At 44.3% G+C, this 23,675-nt stretch overlaps 1 protein-coding gene across 4 annotated transcripts in view; it reads left to right on the top strand.

Moving 5' to 3' along the window:
- The window catches only part of LOC144770822 (guanylate-binding protein 3-like), an 84,582-nt gene extending 61,522 nt beyond the window's left edge, over positions 1 to 23,060 (top strand). For all 4 annotated transcript variants that reach the window (XM_078655595.1, XM_078655593.1, XM_078655594.1 and 1 more), the window contains exon 10: positions 21,511 to 23,060. In XM_078655595.1, the coding sequence (XP_078511721.1) occupies positions 21,511 to 21,935 (425 nt within the window). In that variant the 3' untranslated portion in view covers positions 21,936 to 23,060. The remainder of the gene's footprint in view (positions 1 to 21,510) is intronic.
- The last annotated feature ends 615 nt before the right edge of the window (positions 23,061 to 23,675 follow it).

Genomic DNA, 23,675 nt, shown 5'->3' on the forward strand with positions numbered 1-23,675 from the left:
TTTATAAGCTCTGTTCAGATAAATTAGCCCCATATTTGAAATCTATGTCCGAAGACAGCCTTGAGCAGGGATCACTGCCCCTAGATCAGAGAATCACAACCATTATCACAATTTACAAGGATGGGAAACCCAAAACAGACTGCGCCTCCTACCGTCCTATATCGTTGCTAAACGCAGAACCTAAAATCCTAGCTAAAGTACTTGCCAATAGGCTGATCAAGGTAATAGGGGACTTAGTACACCCTGATCAATCAGGGGTTATGCCGAGGAGGAACACTGCTCTAAATCTGCGCAGAGTGCACAGGGTCCTGGGCAGGGCCCCGACCATACGTGAAGATGAAATCATAGTCTCCCTAGATGCCACTATGGCATTTGATACACTTGAGTGGCCTTATCTTTTTGCCGTGCTCACAAAACTGGGATTTGGGCCGATTTTCAGCCGATGGGTGCGCCCACTGTATAGCACACCTATGGCTCAAGTAGTCGTGAATAACAAAAAATCAGAGACCTTCACACATATCCGGGGGACCCGCCAGGTGTGCCCCCTTTCTCCCTTACTATTCGCTTTGGCCCTCCAAACCCTTGCAGCATGGATCCGTAGGGATGTAATGATTCATGGAATGCGATGATAGGCGAATTGGGAAGACTGTATTTCTTTATATGTGGATGATATTCTTCTGTATCTCACGTCCCCCAAGAGATCCCTGATTGCCATATTCAACATCCCGTCTAACCCAGGGTGGTGTGGAGTGTAAAAAAACGATGGATTTAGGCCCAGATCCTTGTACTGTGGTGAATGTATGACATTGTTCTACATTCTGTCCATCAACTGTGTTTTTTGCAATTTTCGCCCCGAGTGGGCTGGGTATGCTCAGACGTGAGTCCCAGGCTCTCCACACCACTGGAGTCAAGCTATCCAGGCTGATGAAGGCTGAAAGCCAGAAACCGGTCCTTGGATGCTTGATTCCGGTCTGGGAAAGACATGGCTTGGTAGTTCGGACTGGACTGTTCCCATGAGGCACAGGGTCAGAGCTGATTTGCATATAGCCAGTGTCTAACCCAGGGTGGTGTGGAGTGCAAAAAAACGATGGATTTAGGCCCAGATCCTTGTACTGGGGTGAATGTATGACATTGTTCTACATTCTGTCCATCAACTGTGTTTTTTGCAATTTTCACCCCGAGTGGGCTGGGTATGCTCAGACGTGAGTCCCAGGCTCTCCACACCACTGGAGTCAAGCTATCCAGGCTGATGAAGGCTGATAGCCAGAAACCGGTCCTTGGATGCTTGATTCCGGTCTGGGAAAGACATGGCTTGGTAGTTCGGACTGGACTGTTCCCATGAGGCACAGGGTCAGAGTTGATTTGCATATAGCCAGTGTCTAACCCAGGGTGGTGTGGAGTGCAAAAAAACGATGGCTTTAGGCCCAGATCCTTGTACTGGGGTGAATGTATGACATTGTTCTACATTCTGTCCATCAACTGTGTTTTTTGCAATATTCAACATCCTGGCCATTTTTGGCAGATATTCTGGTTTTCGTATCAACTGTAAAAATCTCTCCTATATGTCCTCTGAGGGGGTCCTCCTCTGCAACCCCGAAATTGCCCCATACCAATAGTCTCAGAAGGCTTCAAATACCTAGGCATATTCATTTCGCTTGACATCTCTCCGGTACGCACGTAACCTTGTTCCCCCACTGCAAAGACTCAAATGTGACATCACAAACTGGAAGTCACTCCCGCTCTCTCTATTGGGCAAGGCAGCCCTTTTTAAAATGTCCCCACCCCGTTTCCTATATGCCCTGAAAAACTCAGTCGACCCTGTCCCAAATTCATACTTTAAAGAAATAGAAGGGCTCCAGCGGGACCTTCTCTAGGACTGGAGACCACGTATTGCTTTGCACGCTCAGTTGGTACGATGGCGGAATCTGATTACCCGACTTTAAGAAATACTACTGGGCAGCACATCTTACAGAAATAAACCACGGTACTTATAGTCGCCCTGACGACCCCGGGTTCATTATGGATCGATGGCTTCTTCCGAACGGGACCTACACCCGAGCACTACACTCCAAACTAGACAGGTACCCACTTACTGGCCCCACCAATCACACAGTTAAAATCTGGCATTCTGCAACCAAGTCGCTCGGCTGGAACAATCTCGCCACACCTTTGTGGGACTCACAAAAACTAGGAGACTTGGGAAAATCCAAAGGCTTTGACAAATGACATCTAATGGGCATTTCCCACATTAGGGACCTTTGGGACACAGAGGGCGGGAAGCCCTTTGACACCCTCCAAAGTCAGTATGCACTGGCAGATTCGGAGCGTTTTCGATATCTGCCAGTCCGACATGCATTGCAAACAGTGTTGCCCCGTAACTCCTCTCCACCAGATAGCTCCCCATTGGAGGACAGACTACTAGATGGCCATCTACCCGAAAGGGCTATTTCCCTAACTTATCAAAAACTCCTCAATAATATGTAAGACCCCCTACTGTCGCTACGAGAAAAATGGACTGGAGATGGCATCGAATTAGAAAATGGAAGCTGGCAAACGGCTGTCTCCTCCCCTAAGCCTGTTGCGATCCCGGCGCGTCTCGACTGGTGCAACTAAAGATCCTGCACAGAATTTACATAACAAGTCCCCAATTGACACACATGGGTGGACCGGAAACAGGTTTTGTAGGCGGGGATGCACCCAAATGGGCAGGTTCATGCACATAATATGTCACTGTGAGCCAATCCAGGAATATTGGCGTAAGATACACGAAGTCATGAGCGAAACGTTAGAGGTCTAAACTAAGCCAGAAGCGCCCAGATGCCTCCTTAGCATCTGGGAACCTACTGACCTCAACACTCACACCACACAATGTGTCACACTCGGCTACATGATTGCTAAGAGGAATATGGCTTCGCTCTGTGGGGCCTCGCACGCACCCACGGTTACAGATTGGAAAAAAGACCTTGATCAGTGTATGCTAAGGGAAAAGACAGTGTACATGGCCCGAGGCTGCCCCCGAAAATGGTCCAAGATATGGGCCCCCTGGAATGAATATTGTGGCAGCATATGTACTCCTCCCCATAATTTTGACTGTGATGATCCCCCCCTCCCCGTGATTTCCAGTGAACTACCCTATTGTATCTGTATGTATATTTGATTTCACTGTAATCCCCTCTATTGACTTTTGTGGAACTGTACCTGTATGTCAAGTCTGTTTAATAAAAAGATTTATAAAAAAATATATATATATATATATATATATATATATATATATATATATATATATATATATATATATATATATATATATATATATATATATATTATGTAACAACACTGTTGTGATCATGTTCTAACCAAATTGCATCTCCCTCTCAAATTGACTCTTCACCACTTGCTGTGGATCATTTATATTTTAGATTTAAATGTTGTGACCCCACTCTTGACCCAAATAAGGTATAATCAGCCCTCGGCCATCAAACTGTTTTGTTAAAAATTGAGGGTGCAGTGCATCTGAGGTAACTGGCTCATTTGTCTAAACCCTATTACTGGTGAGGAGTCTGTAACTTGAATAAACAGTAGGCTAATGTAGGAAATTGGGTTACTGGTTGAGTGGAGGTTAAACTCTACTCAAGCAGCAACCACACTCCTTGTCAAGGTGAGGAACAAGCAAGCCCCAGATTTACCTTTGCTCAACCCTCTGGAAGCTAGGCATAGGGGATAGAGGCCCAACTTAGAGGCGACGTGTAAGGTATTTATGCAGTACACAAACAATTGTAAAATAACACCATAACTCAAGGAAAATCTCACACAAATTTAGAAACATAGAGCACAATTTAATAAATAAAAGAAGAGCAAAACAACAAACTTCCAATAAGTAGAACTGGAGATATGCAAGTTTAAAGATTTCAGTGAAAATAGCACCAAAAAGCACAAATTGCCAAATACGGATATCTGGTTGCATCGGAGCGAGACAAAGTCACAATTTCAGACTATCATGATGGCGTGGAGGCCTGCTACAGGGTCCCAGCTAGGCCTACTTAACAAGAGTAGCTTAAATCTTGGTTGCAAAGCGGTGTTAGGTTGCGCGTCAAGTATGTGTCACACAGCTGAGGCGATGCACCAGTTCTGAGTAGCTGAGATGCAAGGTTCAGCAATGTATTGAGGATACCATCGGCGACGATTTGCAATGTGAAGTCTGGTGTTAAGTATTGTGTTACGCAAGCAAGGTGGTGCGTTGGTTCAAAGGACCTGAAAGGCTGTGATTTGAGAACCTGTAGTCGCTGCGGTTGGCATCCCGCATGAGATTTGCAAAGCAAGAGCCTGTATTGGGGAGATGTTATGCAGCAGAGATAATGTGTCAGTTCTGCTCAGTGTTGCTCAGATGGGTTGGCAGAGCACCTTCAAGCCCACTACCAAGAGTCCAGACTGGGGTGGCACCACTTGGCATGGTAGGACTCACAGATAGCAGAGCCCAGATGCTGGGTTAAAGGTGGTTTGAGCCTTTGAAATCACCCTGGGATTTATTTATTTATTTATAGAGTTTTGTATAGCGCGGACAAGACCCGTGGGTATCAGAGCGCTTGACAAGGAAAGAATTACAGGTAGACATTATAATAGCAGTAATAACAACAAAATAGTTATGAGGTAGAAGGCAATATACTGTATGGACGTGATTAGATATATAATTCCTAATGTCTGTGCAATTAGCATTAGGTGACGAACAAGGCTTAGCTTGTGTCATGGTAACAATCCAAGCTCGGTGAGGTAGGGTTATAAGGCATTCAAGTGCATATCAAGGATGATATGGATAAATAAATAGGGTGAGGTAGCGGTTACATAGATTATGTCTGTGAGATATAGTTATAAGTTCACAAGTATATGAGGTAGCAGTAACGTGTCTAGCCTCGGCTTGACCATGGAGAGCAGTCAGTTATCAGATATTGATCTTCCAATTTTTATGAGGAGGACGACCCTCTGGTAGCGAAAATGATCATCCCAGAAATCCGTCGGTTTCTCTATGTAGGGTATTTACTCATCAAGTGGGTCTTCAGTTCTCGTTTGAATGTTGCTGTATTTTGAATCTTCCTGAGGTTTGGAGGGAGTGAGTTCCAGATTCTGGGGGCAGCTCCGGAGAATGCTCTGTTGTAGGTCTTTATCTTGTGGAAAAAGGCTGGTCGCAATAGTAACTCTTTTGTGCTTCTAGTTGGTCTGTTACCTCCTGATAGCTTAAGTTTCTTGGCTAGGTATCTAGGCGTGTTGTAGTGAACCGCTTTATGTGTAATACAGGCCATCTTCATTTGAATTCTGGCCTCGTAAGGTAGCCAGTTTAGTGCTTTCAGGTGAGGAGATATGCGATCGAATTTCTTCGTTCCCGTGATGAGTCTAGCCGCTGCGTTGAGGCAGGCTTTTAGTGGGGCTGTGGATGTTTTCGGAAGGCCAGCTAATGTGGTGCAGCCGTATTCGATCCTCGAGATAACTAGTGATTGGATAGCCAGTTTTAGATCCATCACTGAGATAAAGGGTTTCAGTTTTCTTAAGTAATTCAGGTGGAAGCGGGCGCTCTTGGCAATTGAGTTAATGTGTTCTTTCATGTCGAGGTTTTCATCTAGCGTGATTCCTAGTGATTTAGCTGAGTTAACTAGGGTCGGAGTGCAATTTAGCGCCGTCACCAGTTTAGTCCATTCCTTAACTTCAGATTGGCTCCTTGTCGGTGAGATTAGCAGGAATTCTGTTTTCTGGGCGTTTAGTTTCAGATGGTTCATCGTTAATCATCGCAAGGCTCTCTTTAGTGTCTTGTTTATTCGATCAATGTCCTCAAGGGAGGCGATCTTTATGTATATTTGCGTGTCATCTGCATACATATGATAGGATATCTGTGATTTTTGAAGGATCTCTGTGAGAGGTTCTACATACAAGTTGAATAGATCAGGGGATAACGTTGAGCCTTGTGGGACCCCGATTGTATTGGGGCTCGGGGAAGATATTGCTTGGTTAACCTGGAATCGCTGAGTCCTGTTCTGTAGGAAAGAATTGAACCATTTCAGCACGTTTCCGGACAAGCCCATCCTGTCTTGTAGCCTGGTCATTAGTACTTCGTGCTTTACCGTGTCAAATGCTGATGACAGGTCTAGAAGGATCAGTAGGCATGTTTGATTTCGGTCTAGGGCTTGTAGGGCGTCATCGACAATATGCAGAATCGCAGTTTCAGTACTGTGCCCTGTTCTGAAACCTGATTGGCAATCATCTAATAGCGAGAACTTAGCGATGTGTTGGCTTAGTTGGCCCTGCACACATTTCTCAATGAGTTTGGCCAGTAGAGGGATGCTAGTCACTGGTCGATAGTTATTTAGGTCTGTTGCATCAGCTGTCGGTTTTTTGATGATGGGTACTACCTGCCCTGTTTTTAGGCAGTCAGGGAGGATACCTTGTGCAAGTGAGGCATTTATTATCTCAGTCCAGATTGGAACTAGAGTGTGGCTGATTTCTCTTACACACTTTCCCGGTAGAGGGTCTTGATAGTGGTTGTTTGGTCTAATTTCCGCCAGCGTTTTGGCGATCTTTCCCTGGTCGTATAATTCAAATGTGTCCCAGTTTGCCTTGTTTTTTGTTTGGAGACCCTCTGTTGACGCATTGGCCTCATTTTTAGGTGGAGGAAGGGTCATAAGGTTAGCTGCTGCATTTGTGAGTTCAACTTCTAGCATTTTTGATTTTTCCGTGAAAAATGAGGAGAATTCCTCGCAGCTTATGGGAGTTTTTGTGTTCTCTTGAACCGTTTTGGCTAGTTTATTTGACTGTTGTTTTAAGATCTCGAAGAGTTTTCGTGGTCTGTTTCTGGCATTGTCCAGTTCAGCTCTGATAAATTCTTTTTTGGAGTTGATTATCTTTTTGTTGTATTCTTTTCTTGTTTTTCTGAGGGCTTTCAGCTCAGGGGAGGAGGGATGTTGTCTCCATTTCCTTTCGGCCATTCTCAGTTTGCGCCTGTCCTCGTTCAGTGACTCATTAAACCAAGGATTTTTTGGCTTCTCTGAGACTTTTTTCAGTTTTTGGGGCATGGTGTCATTGACGATATTACAGATCGAGGTTATGTAGTGTTCCGTCAGCTCATTGACATTTTGCTTATTGTTGGGTGGCTTCAGGTCTTTCTCACACCTTTCAACCAGTAGTTCAATATTAGCCTCTTTTGTGTCTCGGATCAGTTTCTTGAGCTTGCGTGGTTGCACGGTCTTTCCCTTTTTCATTGTAGGTATCGCGAATGTTATGATGTGATGGTCGGACCAATCACATGGGTCTATAGCGAGGATTGATGTCTCTGTATTTCTTGAAATAATCCAGTCTAAGGTCGCTCCTTGTGTGTGAGTGGGTTGGTTGCATGCTTGTGTAAGTTTTAGCTCACTGAGGAAGTCTTTAAGCGAGTTAACCAGTTTGTCATTGCCGTCGTCCCAGTGGAGGTTAAAGTCGCCTAGGAATATGTTATTGGCATCCGAGTTAGAGTTGGTCGTTATGATCTCTATCAGTTGCTCTGTGAATTTTGCGTTGTCTCCTGGTGGGTGGTAGTGTGGTAAATAAATAAATAATACCCTATTTTTGACTAGACTTATAGCATAACAGATAGCTCAATAAATAAGAGTCAAGATTCGAGGTAGTAGGAGTTTCTGCAGGTTTATTACAGCATAAGGACAGGATCAGGACAACCTGCATAGGAACAGAATGACAGGGCCCAGCAGGACAACTGGGGCCCAGCAGCTGCCGGGGCTTGGTCTGGGATGAGCGCGCTAACATTTAATAACAAAACATTGACTTATATACATAGCGCAAACACATAGCATTACATTGCAAGAGGCGTAACAGTAGGTGGAGTAGAAGGCGTGACGCGTAGCAGTCGCGAGAGATAACAGTAATAAGAGGTGTAACTGGGAGTTTACTTAGACATGTGATGCAAAACGTAACAGAATATGTCATGAATGGGCGGAAACATTGGAGGGGGCTACCTAAGGAGCCGGGACCTCTAACCTAATGGTGCGCGAAAACTAGCAATGACGTGTTACTAGGAGAAACTGGGGGCTACGAACTCTGTTCTAGGAGCAGAGACTAGAGTCTGGAGGGTCGGAGCGACATGTACCTAAACCCTATCTGGTATCTAATGTTTAGGGAACATGTTGATATAAACTAGAAGTCATGAGGGGAAAAGCTAACTTGATTCTAAGACTGGACCATGCATTATTCTACATGTAGTGCGTGAAGAATATTAAATAACCATTAAATACAGTATTTCTCTAACGTGGAGACGAGAAGGCTAGACAATGACGGAAACTATTGATGCAGTTCAGTAGCTTAGGAATGCAGAGGAGGAGGACTGAACTGATAGCTGGAACTTATAACATACTTTTGGCAGACTCAGAGGCAGAGCCGGGGTGCACCGGGCACTGCAAGGCAGGAAGTAAGTGAAGGGTCGAGGATACAGGTGGGGGCTGTATCGCTCCTCAGCGAGGCTTTCAGGAGACAGGAGCTGAATCTGTGGTCCGGGCCCTTTTGAGGCCTGGAAACGGGGACTTTATAATTGAATAACGTGCACACTGAGAAACGTGGCAACATTACTTACATAGGCCTGATATTCGTAGTATTCACGAGGACTGGAAACTAACATATTAGAGGTGGACACAACTGTAATTGCGTCTTCAATCAGAAATGGGGAATAACATATGCATATTGGTCATGCACACATAACATATGATGGATGAGGCGTAGGGACACAGAACATGGCAAAATTTACTTTTCCACATTCCCTCCTTGTCACTACGTTTCCATCAGGAAACATCAATATTCATGATACCGTCTATCATTTCATACAGTACCATTTGCTCGTCTCGAATTGTCTTGGAACGAGATTTAGAACGGGGCTTGGGACTAGGAATACAAGAGGTAGCACACATGCTGCAAATCGCAGGGCCACATTGTATACAGAGGCAGCAGCTAAATATGATCGCTACTGCAATACCTAAGAAGGACAGGACTTTCCATCCCCATGCGGAAATTATATTCCAGAACCAACCGGACCATGTCCAGGTGCCTGGATCTTGGTGTAACAGATGGGCAATTTTATGGAGTCTGGTTATAGCTGAATAAACAGACGGCGCGTTATTTGGAATGAAAATACAACAACTGGATCCGAGAATTCTACAGGCCCCGCCCCTATCGGCCAGTATGACGTCAAGGACGAGACGATTCTGTAAAACGACAATTCTCATAAAGGATTGCTCTTCAGTTAAGTTACCTAGAGCGGAGGCAGTCTCATCTACTACTGCTTCAAGGGTTCTTGTTAACCTACGAATAAGCTTACTATTTACAACTGTACCTAAATAAGGGAAAACACCTTTATCTATATCAATGAATTGCTCTGCGGCAGTTTCAGTATAATCGACAATCGGGAGATTTCTCTTGTGTCTAGTGTGTACTAAGAAAGAATTCCTATGATAGTCAGGTGGGGCTAAAAAAACAGGTGGCAGTAGGAAAGCAATGTAACAGGTTCCCTCCCAATCGAGGGGCAGACGGACATATGCAGTTTGACCACAAATAAAATAAGAATGACGTGAAGCTTTGAAAATAGATTTCCCACTGTCACTATACTTGATAACAGTAGTACATTCACTATGACCTATATGTACAGAACCATAACTACGGACACATAATTCGCCTTTGACTGGTAGTACTGAAATAGCGGGTGAGTCTGGAGTAGTATCAGACTGAACATTCAGAACCATAAAATTCGACGAATAATTACCTAAATTATATACTTCATTTTCTAAATCTAAACCTGTTCTGTGGGGGAAACCTTGCTTGTCTGGGAAACATGTACTGTTAAGAAAAGACATATCTGTTGAGGATGACGTTAACGTGGACCATGCTCCACACGAACCATTGTGTGAGAATGGATAAGGAAAAAGTGGCAGAACTCCCTTCGGTGTCTGGAAAGGGGGGAGTCGACCACACACCCAACAATTAGTGGCATTGCTGGTCTGGTGTGAATAATGTAACATACGGATAAATGTGTTATTACGCATGGCGAGGCGGTATGAATATTCGTGAGGAGGCAGATCACTAAACGTGTGCTCTACTGTAGCATGAGCAGACATATTTACATGAGGAACTGAAAAACACAGATAGAAAGCATAGCTGGTGCAGGAAATCATTATGCTGATGAATAATACGAAACTCAGAAAAACGATACATGTGATTGAGCTTTGACTGACTCTCTCACTATGGGGGTCTATTTTATACATGTCAGAAACAGTCTAACCGTTTCACCTAGGGGAGGACTTATACAATCAAACTGGCTGACTTATTAGACCTGAGCTTTAACTTATACTCCTGTTGCGGAGTTTTCTCTAACAAGGGAGGGGTTGTAATAAAGTCTGGTGCGGGACAGTCCTTCAAAACAATGTTCTGGCAATCCTTCGAATCCTGGGAAATGTTCTTGGGAATGTCTGGTTTCGATCCTTTGAAAAGTTTTACATGAGAAAGGTGGACCCACCCCTTCCTGCCTTCCAACTTGACGGCAGTTCGGGTGGTCAAGAGGACCTGACGTGGCTCCTTCCAACGTGGTTCCAGCGGACTTGATCTGTCAAAATTTCTGATCATCACAAGGGACCCTGGAACGATCTCGTGCGGTGCCACCTCGGTATTGTCTGGAAATGCGGCGGCAACCTGTGAACGACATGAGTTGAGGGCAGACATCAAGGAAGCTAGGTAATCTGTCAACATATTACATGAAACATCGGTAATACTTCGGGGTCTAGGAGTACCCCACATGTTAGGGGGGCGGCCGAAAACGACCTCATACGGGGACAGACCTGATCTGGAATGTGCGACCATACGCATGTAAAACAGAGCGACTGGCAAAGCTACTAACCAATCCACACCCTTGTCTTTACATACTTTTGCTATACGGATTTTCAGAGTCTGATTATGCCTTTCGACTAGTCCAGCTGCTTCTGGATGGCGTACACAATGGAACTTCCACTGGTACCCTAACAAAAGGGAAACATGTCTCATGAGTTCGGATGAGAATGGCTGGCCGTTATCAGAATATACGACTCTGGGGAGTCCATATCTAGGGAAGAATTCACGAACCAACTGTTTGGCAGTGGTCGCGGCTGTGTAATCTGGGACTGGATATGCTTCTGTCCATCTGGACAAGGCGCATACAACTACAAGGACATACTTGAAACCTCGACATCGCTCCATTTGAATATAATCCATCTGGAGGACCTCAAAAGGGTGGTCAGGGGGCTGGAAACCACCTTGTTCCACCGGAACACTTTTACCTGGATTAAACTGACAACATATCATACAGGTACGGACTTTCTGCTTGGCTGCAGCTCGTAAATGCTTGTTGAACCAAATGGTCTGGATACTGTCTAACATAGCTTTTTCTCCTAAATGTGCTGGACTATGTGCGGTATTGATAATGACTTGAACCATAGAATCGGGGAGAAACCATGTGGCTCTACCCTTCGTTAACCATCCTTGATCTGTCTGGACCCCTCCTTGTACAGACCACTTCTTGATTTCATCGGGAGTAGCATGTAACTGGATATCTATGACGTCTTGAGTAGGGTCCTTAACTGTCATGCATGTAGTCAGATCTGGAATATGTGTCTGATTAACTGGAATGTCTGGAGTCTGTGCTGTAAGCTTGGCTGTGCGGTCTGCTAAATCATTACCTTGGGAAATAATGTCAGTAACTTTAGTATGTGCTTTGCACTTCATGATAGCAATAGATGTCGGTAAATGTATGGCATCTAACAGGGCTTGAATAAGGAGACCATGCTGAATCTTGGTTCCATGAGAAGTCATAAAACCTCTCTCCTGCCAGAGCACTCCGAAGTCGTGTACAACTCCGAATGCGTAACGTGAATCTGTGTAAACATTAACCTTCAGGTTTTTGGCATGTATACAGGCTTGTGTCAGAGCGACTAGCTCTGCTGCTTGAGCGGACAGAGTATCAATACGGTGTGTTTCAATAACTTCAGTGTCAGTAGTCACTGCATACGCGGCGACTAGTTCTCCTGTACTAGTTCTCATACATGAACCATCCACATAAAGTGTCAGGTCAGGATCTGGTAACGGAATGTCTGTCAGGTCTTGTCTTGGCTTTGTCGTAATGTTAACTACTTCCACACAATCATGTGTGTCTGGATTTGAACTAACTGATGGTAACAGTGTAGCAGGATTCAGGACGTTGCAGCGTCTAATTTCTATGTGTGGCTGGAACAGTGTCAGTTCATAACCTGTTAAACGTGCAATTGTCAAGTGCTGAGTTTGTGTTCGGTTTAAAAGAACTTCTACTGAATGTGGGACCTGTACTGTCAGGGAATGTCCTAAAACTATAGAATCACTTTGTCTGATGGCTAGTGCTGTGGCTGCAACTGACTTGAGGCACGCAGGCAACGCCTGGGCGACTGGATCTAATGTGCTCGAAAAATAAGCACAGGGCTTGTATTGACCTGCTTGATCTTGTGTGAGAACAGATAATGCTGTACCTTTGCGTTCAGTAACGAAAAGTGTAAAAGGCTTACTGTAGTTCGGTGTAGCTAGAACTGGAGCTTGACATAGGGCTTTCTTTAACTCGTTGAAACTAAGTGTATGGTCAGATGTCCAAGGGAGGACAGTCGATACGGCTGCCTCCTGTGTCGTTAACTGTATCAGTGGCTTGGCTAGAAATGCATACTGGGGAATCCATTGTCTACAATAAGAAGTAAGGCCGATAAAGGCACGTACCTCCTTCTGGGTTCTTGGCTGGGGAAGACTCGCTATTAACTGGATACGGTCGGGTGTCAACTGCCTACCCCTCTTGGACAGCAAGTGTCCTAAGTATACCACTTGCTGGACACAGAATTGAAGCTTCGAAGGTGACACCTTGTGCCCCATCTCGGCTAGAAAATACAAAACTGTAAGTGATGCACGCTCGCAGTCACGTTCAGAACGGGCTGTGATCAGTAGATCATCGACATACTGGAGCAGGGCAGTGTCAGTTGGCATGTGAATGTTGTCTAGTTGTCTCTTGAGTGCTTGACTGTAAATACTAGGGCTTTCTGTGAAACCTTGAGGAGCGCGTGTAAACATATAGCTCCTTCCATTTAAACAGAATCCGAAAAGAAACTGGCTATCTGGATGAATTGGAACACTAAAAAATGCATTCTTGAGGTCAATAACAGTGAAAAACATGGCTTCGGAATCAATGGCTGTTAACAGGGAAGAAATGTCTGGAACAACTGGGTACTGAGGAATAATACATTTATTAAGCTCTCGTAAATCAATCACTAATCGATATACTGGGGGTGCATTTGGATCAGTACGCTTCATGACTGGAATGATCGGAGAATTACAAACATTGGAGTCAGTTTCTACAACTACTCCTTGAGCCATGAGCTCGTCAATAATTTTGGATAAGGCTGCTACAGCCTCAGGTGGCAATCTGTACTGCCTGATTCGTGGTAACACTACACCTGGTTTGAGAGTCACACGATGGGGTGTGATTTGCATGTAACCTACATCAGTTGGACCTTGCGCCCATAAATGCTGCGGAACATTAGACAATCTTGAATCAAAATCTCGTAATACATAGTGACCCTTAAAGTCACGTAGGAACAGACGTATTCCCTCTGGGGAACAGCAAATAACTGCACCTAACTCTTTCAGTGTCTTAATACCTAATAGATTTTCTGGACATGACTTAGTAAGTAACAGATCAGTAGTACGGGACAATGGACCTACTTCTAGAGTAACTGGCTTAGATATTTCATTAACTATGGGTTTTCCTGAAAATCCAAGGGAAACATTTCTTGAGCCTGAGAGCGGAGCCCCTGGAACTTCGGCGTGACTAATTGTGGTCCTACTTGCCCCTGTATCGATCAAAAACTTTCTGTCTTTCCCTAGTACTTGACTATGAACATAGGGACCTTCTTGGTCTACAGGTATCTCGATGAGAGGCAAGCCTACCTCCCTCTCTAGGCTGTTTCATGAATATGACTGGTACTCTGGATACTCGGACTGTGCATACTGGTACATCTGCGATGTAACATGCTGTGTTGTAGCAATAGGCTGCGGTGCTGTAACCGTCTGTTGTGCATTCTGTGACTGAGGAGTCTGTGAAACTTGTTCTTGTCTCGGCGGACGTGGTCTTTCTTTAGTCTTACCAGTAGCTATGTTGTGCTTCAGAACTGCACACTCGTTTATAAAATGACCTGGCTGTTTACAATAGTTGCAGTTCCCTTTAACGGGAGCTGCAGGATGACTGGCTTGATTCGGACCTCTCTTCTGACTGTCTTGAGGAATAGATTGTGCAACTAGCACTTTCATTTTCGTGTCTTTCATACGTTTTCTTTCGTGTTCTTGCTCTTCTCTGATTCTATTCTGGTGGTACTGGAGCATCTGGAGCATCTGGGACGGAGTATTTGCTTGCCAGGTGCTTTCGACTTTCAAAACTCGGTTTTTAATTTGTGGACTTGAATTCTCGACTAATTTGGTAACGAAAAGGTGAGGGTATGACTCACTACTTGTCTTGAGACCACTATTAATACTGAAACATTTCTCAAATCTAGAATAAAAATCACTAATATCCTCATCTTGTTTCTGTTTACAGGCTGAGATTGCATCCCAGTCTTCTTTCCTAGTTGTCAATAATCTGGGTAAAACTTGAATCAATAATTCTGGTAATTCTTTACATTTATCTCCAAGACCGGTACCTGGTACTCGTGCCTTGTCTTCAGCTTCTAGAGCTGCCCAATCGATCTTTTTCTCTCCCACCTCCCATTCTTTTTCCTTTAACTTTTCATACACCCCTGCGGGCAACAGGACCTTTAACATTTTAATGATGTCTGGATAAGTGTATTCTCCCATACGGAGCATGTCTTTTAATTCTCTATGGAACCCCGCTGGATCTTTGTCATGACAGGGGATTAATTTCTTCATTTCAAGAAGTTCCATCTTTGATATCGGAGTGTATACAAACACTCGTTGCATTACGCCACCCGCCCCTTGGACTGGGTGGACTTCTCGTAGCGGATTCTGTCTGTCTATGTAGAATGGTTTACTTTCTGGGGGTGAGACATGAACAAAATGCGGGTTCAGGAACGTTCTATACTTGTGGCGCTGTTCTAGAATGACACTTATTAAATCGGTACCTAGACCTCTCCATCTGTACTGGAGTAACTCGTTCAGGATATCATGTAACGGGCCTGGATCAGAATGTTGACCCTCATACAGGGTAATGAGGTGTTGGATCATATACATACCCACCAGTCGTTGCTCGGCTGGGGGCAGTTTCAGAAACATTTGTGCCACTATTTCGTCTGGAAAAGTGGTAGAATCAGTAATCCATCGGACTGCTGATCGGGCTAGTTCTTGTTCGTGCATGGTACTTAATTCGCTATAACCGACTCGTGATTTAAGGATGTGATCTGTAGCTTGAAATACTTGTTCTAGAGAACCTCGTTCTGGTGCTGGATGATGAAAAATAGACTTGGGTTCTGGACGTGAATGGCGATCTGGAAATCTGGATTTTCCTACATACGCTATTCTGGCGGGATTCTCGTCTTCCTCTTCAGGATCAGAGATACTTTCTTTCTCGCTTACTTGTGCTGCTTTACGCTGTTCGTGTAACCTTATTATTTCTTTACGAATTTTCTTGTACATACTTTCCATGGCACTAATGGTCTTGTGCTTACCCTCGGCTATATTATCACTCCACCTTGTTAAGATTCTCATTTCGGCGGGATCTTTAGACGGATAATCTTGTTCTCTTACTAGACAATTGATCAGGAACTTTAATATCATGAGCTGAATCTCGGCTTTCCTTTGAGACATAATCTCGCCTATACTTTCTGGATCATCCCCTGTACGGATGAAACGATATATTCTGTCTAGATCTTCTTTCATATTCGGTAAGGTGACTAGATACTCGGTCACCCTTCTTACGCGTACGGAATATAAAACCATATTATACTCGCCTGGGACTGTGTCATAGACACATTCGGCAAGGGCTTGTCTGATTTCTGTAACAGACTTATTACTTTTAGGAGTACGCTGTGATGCTTGAGCATGTAATTCGAGTGCTGATAAACGCTTGTGAGGCGGCGGGGTTTGAGGAGGACCTCCTCCTGCGGCCCCTAGACTAGAATCGTCGACTGACATTCTTCGTGCTTGGAGGGTCGGTAATTGTAACGTGGGCTGAACTTGTATGGCAGACTGACCCGGGGGTACCGTAACAGGTACTCCGGTGTCTGGAGAAACGGGAAGTGCCTGATTTACAGGGACAGGTGGAGCGCGAACTGGATTGGCATATTCTGGAACTGTGTCGTCCAAATAGGACGAAATAAAAATATCAGCTGCGGTCGGTTTGTGACGTAGCTTGGTCGGAACTAATGGTGGCGGGAAATTACTGGGTGCCTCTGGGGTCGCTTTTGGCAAGCCTTCGGCAAGGAGAGGATACATACCCTTAATAAGGGCATGCCTCTGTCTGTCTGACTGTTCGACTTTGACTTGTTCACCTATCTCGATTAATTCTCTTTCTTGGGCTCGTTCTTGGGATTCTCTACTTAACTCTGACTTTCTGACTTCCTTTTCCGTTCTTCTATGCGCTTCCTTACGCCATAACTCGATGGCATCTTTCTGTGACTGTCTGGCTTTCTTTTTCCATAATGCTTCTTCTACTCGCATGATACATTCGGCATCCCATGTACCCGATACGGGCCATCTATACTTTTCTTCTAACTGTTTGGTATACTCTACCCATAAATCTAGATACAATATGGCGCTTATGCCATGTTTCTGATACATAAAGTGACCTGGACTGTCCCTAGGCGGAACAGGAACTGCTGCTTCCAGCAGACCCTTTCTAGTTTTTAACTGACGTAACTTGGAAAAGAGCGGCATTCTAAACTTGAATCGGAACACAATACAATACACGAAAAACAATAACAATTGGGAAAACAATTCAGGCATACCACGACATTGGAAATACATTAAACAACATTATAAATAACAGTTCGAACAGAATACTACCTGAAAATACTGAAAACAGAACAGAATTCTCGAGAACGGAACAGACTAGAGTTACTGGATGCACTGCTGTAACAGTACGGAACATACCGGTCCCATAAAGGAACGCATCAAGACCCGTATCCACCTAGGTGAACACTTCGTTTGTGGGCTTGGGTACCACCAACCCACGGACCAGGAGTCGATTTAGACTGACCCTGTCTAGACACTACCCCAGCAATGGTACTCACCGGGCAGCACGGAACGGAAGGCCTCGAACGGGACTGGACTACGACGGACTTCGGACTTCGGACTTCAGTTACGGGTGGGCCTCCGGATACCTCGGACCTTGGACTCTCGGCTTGGGCTCCGGTCGGGACTCGCCGCGTTCCTCCACCGTCTCGTTCGGATGCTGGACCGCCTCCTCCGTCTCCTCCGTGGGCCTGAGGGATACTTGAAGCAGAAATATCTGCACTTGGCCAGTATGGTTCCGTCACGACTGCAGAGGGTCAGGGGGTCGGCGTGGCTTCACCGACGCGTGGGGAAAGGGCAAGTCCCTGTTCGGGCGCCATTATGTGGTAAATAAATAAATAATACCCTATTTTTGACTAGACTTATAGCATAACAGATAGCTCAATAAATAAGAGTCAAGATTCGAGGTAGTAGGAGTTTCTGCAGGTTTATTACAGCATAAGGACAGGATCAGGACAACCTGCATAGGAACAGAATGACAGGGCCCAGCAGGACAACTGGGGCCCAGCAGCTGCCGGGGCTTGGTCTGGGATGAGCGCGCTAACATTTAATAACAAAACATTGACTTATATACATAGCGCAAACACATAGCATTACATTGCAAGAGGCGTAACAGTAGGTGGAGTAGAAGGCGTGACGCGTAGCAGTCGCGAGAGATAACAGTAATAAGAGGTGTAACTGGGAGTTTACTTAGACATGTGATGCAAAACGTAACAGAATATGTCATGAATGGGCGGAAACATTGGAGGGGGCTACCTAAGGAGCCGGGACCTCTAACCTAATGGTGCGCGAAAACTAGCAATGACGTGTTACTAGGAGAAACTGGGGGCTACGAACTCTGTTCTAGGAGCAGAGACTAGAGTCTGGAGGGTCGGAGCGACATGTACCTAAACCCTATCTGGTATCTAATGTTTAGGGAACATGTTGATATAAACTAGAAGTCATGAGGGGAAAAGCTAACTTGATTCTAAGACTGGACCATGCATTATTCTACATGTAGTGCGTGAAGAATATTAAATAACCATTAAATACAGTATTTCTCTAACGTGGAGACGAGAAGGCTAGACAATGACGGAAACTATTGATGCAGTTCAGTAGCTTAGGAATGCAGAGGAGGAGGACTGAACTGATAGCTGGAACTTATAACATACTTTTGGCAGACTCAGAGGCAGAGCCGGGGTGCACCGGGCACTGCAAGGCAGGAAGTAAGTGAAGGGTCGAGGATACAGGTGGGGGCTGTATCGCTCCTCAGCGAGGCTTTCAGGAGACAGGAGCTGAATCTGTGGTCCGGGCCCTTTTGAGGCCTGGAAACGGGGACTTTATAATTGAATAACGTGCACACTGAGAAACGTGGCAACATTACTTACATAGGCCTGATATTCGTAGTATTCACGAGGACTGGAAACTAACATATTAGAGGTGGACACAACTGTAATTGCGTCTTCAATCAGAAATGGGGAATAACATATGCATATTGGTCATGCACACATAACATATGATGGATGAGGCGTAGGGACACAGAACATGGCAAAATTTACTTTTCCACAGTAGAATGCATGCAAGTTGCAACTTTGATTATTTGGTGTTCTCACATTAATACCAAGGTATTCACAGGATTCTAGGGGGTCAGATTGGAATTGGCAGACCTCAATCTCTGAACGGTGAATGCAGGCTATGCCTCCTCCTACATTCCTTGGTCTGTCTAACCTGACGATGTTATATTGTGGTGGTATTAAGAGATCCATGGTAGGAGATGATGATTCATTGAGCCATGTTTCGGTGAGGATGGCCAGGTCAATTTCCTTATTAATGATGAGGGCAGCTATGTCTGATGCATGTTTAGTTGCTGAACGACAGTTAAGAAGTAGGCACTTCAGGGGTTTCTGTGATTTAACGAGTTTTCCATTATCAGATTCGGCTGCGGTTAGCTGAATATGTTGTAGGTTTTGGTGAATTGCTTTCCTGTCATTCTTTCTGGACGTTCTATTAGAGTCAATAGGTACTGTTTTGATATTCTCCTCCCTACCAAGGGCAGTTTGTTCAGTTTGTTCATAAGATCGGAGTAAGGCCAGAGCTTCTTCATTAGACAAGGGCTTGGTCCTGTTAGGTCTGTTGGGTCTGAGTACCAGATTCTGGATGTGTGAGACCTTGGTGTGCGTACTTATCGCCATCTCCCAGATTTTTCCAATTGTCTGTGATATTTTCATCGAGTTTTGTGCCAGGTTTCCTACGAGTTTCTGGAGCTCCTTGACTTCTTTCTGAGTTCGGGGTGATTTCTTATGTGAGATAGATCTGGCTGGATGGGTATTGCAATTTGCTCTTTTCCGTGAATGATCTGTTCTCATTGCCACAAATCTTTTCTTGGTATCCTTAGTTTGGTTGCGAATTCTGGCTCTATTAGAGGTGTCCCCATTACTTCCTATGTTATGGGATGTAAGGGGTGTTTTTGTGAGTAGGGCTCTATGGGACTCAGGTCTCGCATTCGAGGGAGGATGGGGAAGGTCGATATTATCTACCTTGTTTATTCCGTTAGCTTCATGGCGGGACTCGTTTGGAGCTGGGGTGCACTCTTCAGGCGCGGTGGAGTTGTGCGTTAGCGGCAACTGTACTTTCCTTGGTGCCTGGTTATTCTCTTTGATTCCAAGGTTAGTAGATATCGCTATCCTTTCTATCTCATTCTCTGGTATTACCATCGCGTTTTCGGTTAAATCTCCAGTGTTAGAGGTTTGGTTGTTCTGGCCGTCCGTTTGACTGGTGTCTCTAGTATTGGAGTCGTTGTTTTCAAGTGTGGCATCTGGTGGTGTCATGTTTTGTTGGTGGATCTTGGGTTTAACAGATTCAGGTCAAGTTCTCACTCAGGTAAGAGAGCAGCAAGTGAACACAGCCGGCTGCAATCCAACAGAGTGGCAGTCCTTTCAGCAGTACAGTACGCCTTCTTCCTGGAAGAGTCCCAACAGTCTCATAAGTGTACTGAAGAGTATGTGTCTGAAGTCTAATATTTATACCTAGTTTCCACATTGAAGTGGAGGACGCTTCTAGAGGTTTCCATCCCCTTATGGTGTTAGGCACCCCTGTCCTGGTCCCAGTTCGTCTGTGGTCACAAGAGACTGGTGACAAACTCTTTGTGAGGATGTTCGGGCATGTGAAGTGCAAGAATGGTGGGTGACAGCTCGTCTCACTCGCTAACTCGGAGTAACCATTTTGCCAACATTTATCTTTCATTTGTCTCACTGTCTGGGAGCAATAAACAAAGCCAAACTTCCAGCTACACCTAGTCATGTGACCCTGCATCAGGTTGGAGGGACCAAATGGTAAGGACCAGAAAATGGCAACTTTCTAAAAGTGGCATTTTCAGAATTGTCATTAAAAATCTGACTTTACCATTAAAAAGGGCTTTACTTACAACACTTTAGACACCAAACTCGACTTGTGTACCTGCTCCCAATTGGAAGTTACAACTTATTAATGGTAAGAAGGTAACTCCTATGTTATCCTATGGACAGGTAAGCCTTTAAGTAGTGAAAAACTACCTTAGGAATTTTTCACTATTAGGACATGTACAACCTAAAATTTCATATCCTACATTTTAAATACACTAGACCCTGCCTTCTAGATTATACAGTGTTTAGCCTTAGGCTGATGCATATATATTAAAAGCAATGGTTTTTGCCAGGTCAAAATGGCAGTTTAAAACTATGCACAGAGCCTGCAATGGCAGGCCTGAGACATGTTTAAAGGGCTTCTTACGATGGTGGCCTAAATCAGTGCTGCAGGTCCACTCGTAGTACTTAATTTACAGGTGCTGGGTACAGGCAGTACACTTTACTTGGGGCTTTCAGGTAAATAAAATGTGCCAAATGGGTGTAAGCCAATTCTGCCATGTTTTAAAGAGCGAGCACAAGCACTTTACCACTGGTAAGCAGTAGTAAAGTGTGCAGAATTCTATAAGCCAAGAAAAACACGAGGGTGAAGGCAAAACTTATAGGGAAGTCCTTGCAGAAAGGGCCATGTCCAATAGCAAGCTATTCTATTTCCAATTTACAACTTTACTTCTGTGTTGCAAAGTTTCTGAATGTAAAATCAAATCTGACTACTCTATGCAATTAATTCTAGCAATTTTGTGTATTATGCATCCTTTTCTGACCTTTCTGGTGTTGAGAAGATTTAAGAAATTTGCTTTCATCAGTCTTTTCTCATTCGTTACCATTTCATTACTAGATGAGAAGGAAAAGGTGGCTCTGATCGAGCAGGAGAAGAAGGTGGCAGAAGAGAAGAATTTGCAGGCAGAGCAGCTGCTGAAGGACCAGGAGCGCAGCCACCAGGAGAGTGTGGCACAATTGCAGCGTAAGATGGAGGAAGAGGCAGAGAACATCAAGAAGGAAGCGGAGAAGGCACTAGAGAGTAAACTAAAGCTCCATGAGGAGATGCTGGAGAAGGGCTTCCAAGAAAAGGCTAAGATGATGGAGAGTGAAATCTCCACCTTGAGGGATGAGGTCAGCGAAGCCAAGAACAAGAATTTTTTTGTGGATATTATCCGAGGCGTCGGGGAAGGGCTCTCACATGCTGCTAACATAATGGACATATGGAAAAGTCGTAAAAGTTCGTCTTCCAGAAGCAGTCTTCCCTCTGGGAAGGCAAAGTAGGAGTTTTATTGGGACCGGTCAAAAAGAAAGGTGCTACTCTTTAATATCTCACCTTCACTGGCGGAAAGGCCCCTGCATGTTTCTCCAAAAGTAAATCTTGCCAATAGTCTTACATTTGTTTGTGCCACACAGGAACTTCCCAGAACCTACAATGGGTGACTTTGCTTTCCAGCACTGCTTCTTGATGTAGGAGGAAAGCTCACACAACTTGGGGAACCTTCTAGAAGCTATGTGAGTGGTGTCTAGAGGAGCTTTCCTTTTAGCACTGCAAGAGGCACAATGATTCAATTTCCCTAGAAATTACTCTTTTTCTGTCTTGAAATGTTATTTAGTATCACTATGGAAAAATAAATGTTGTTAATTAAAGAGACTCTCCTCAAGTACACCATCTATTGTTTCTTGTTGCCTAAAGTTTGGTTATTGCTCGTATCTGGCTTTACACAGGTATTTACTCTTGTGCACACAGTATACTCTTGCCCATTTTCTGTGGTTTGTGAACAGGAAGTCAGTCAGTTGTTCTCGCTGAATCCCGCACCGGGTCTTTAGGCCTCATGATTTAGTGGTCGAACTATCACAAATTGTGTTTCTGCCTCTTTGACACAAACTTACGTTTGGACTGAGTTCAAGTGCCTTTAGCTCCTTTATTTAAGCAGGCAGTAGTTACCACTAGGTAATACCTGGTCTTAACTACCTTTTCATAACATTTGTCTGGGGTGATTACATTTGCAAATACTGTTTGTGCATGTCATTCTCCATTATTTTGCACCAAGTGTAAATCTGTTGTAAATGTTATATGTGCCATGGTTATTTTCCCGCTTTTGTTCGTAAATAGGTGTTACTGACTCTGCAAGAGTTTAATCAACAAGAGAAATCGTTATGCGCATTTAGAGCTCAAATGATAAGGAAATCTGAAAGAAGCCAATGTTAAAATGACACTTGACCCACATGCTATTGTAATTCTTCAAGTAAATGTGCATATGCATCCCACATGTTTTCATAATGGTTCCTGTGCTGCAATGTATTCATTTTGGTATATTTACATCAGTGTTAATTTGTTTAGGCATGTACAGTGTATTGTGTATATGAGAATCCAATAAATATTGTTTATTCAATGTATGGTTCAAATCTTGGTGCACCACTCTCTTTTCCAGATTTATGAGCCAATTGTTCAAGTGTAGAAGTTATTTAGTGTAAGCTGAACATCCTGTGATTCTGTGCAAATCACGTAATCTCCGTAATTTGCCTAACAAAAAAAATGAATGTGTCTTCATGTAATGCAACTGGTGCTTTGTAAAGAGCTCTGATACCTGATTATTTTACCCAAGTGATACAGGGGTAGAGAGAGACCAGCTGCTGCTGAGCTCGGCGACTTTGAATGTATGCCCCTTGATAACACCGGAATCGGAAGTCAGGGGGAATTGGCACGCCATTGCGCCAGGAGTGGGAGTCTACCCCCTGGATAACTCGGACAACATATTCGACTTCACCACAAGGTCATTTCTGCCAAATATCGTTTATACACTGTTTATACACTGTATTAACCCCGTGACCCTAGTGACTCAGTGACTGTCTTGGGCTCTGACTCCAATAGCAAGATGAGCAAGTTCGAAGGGAAGGGGATAGGTGCACTTAATAGTAGCGGTGTGGCGGGGACAATAGATCAATTTATACTAAGGACAATGTCTGTCTTGGAAAAAGAAATAGCACTAACAGGGCGTCACTTATCCTTGGATCAATCAA

Source organism: Lissotriton helveticus, chromosome 7, assembly GCF_964261635.1.
Source record: "Lissotriton helveticus chromosome 7, aLisHel1.1, whole genome shotgun sequence".
NCBI classification, from domain to species: domain Eukaryota; kingdom Metazoa; phylum Chordata; class Amphibia; order Caudata; family Salamandridae; genus Lissotriton; species Lissotriton helveticus.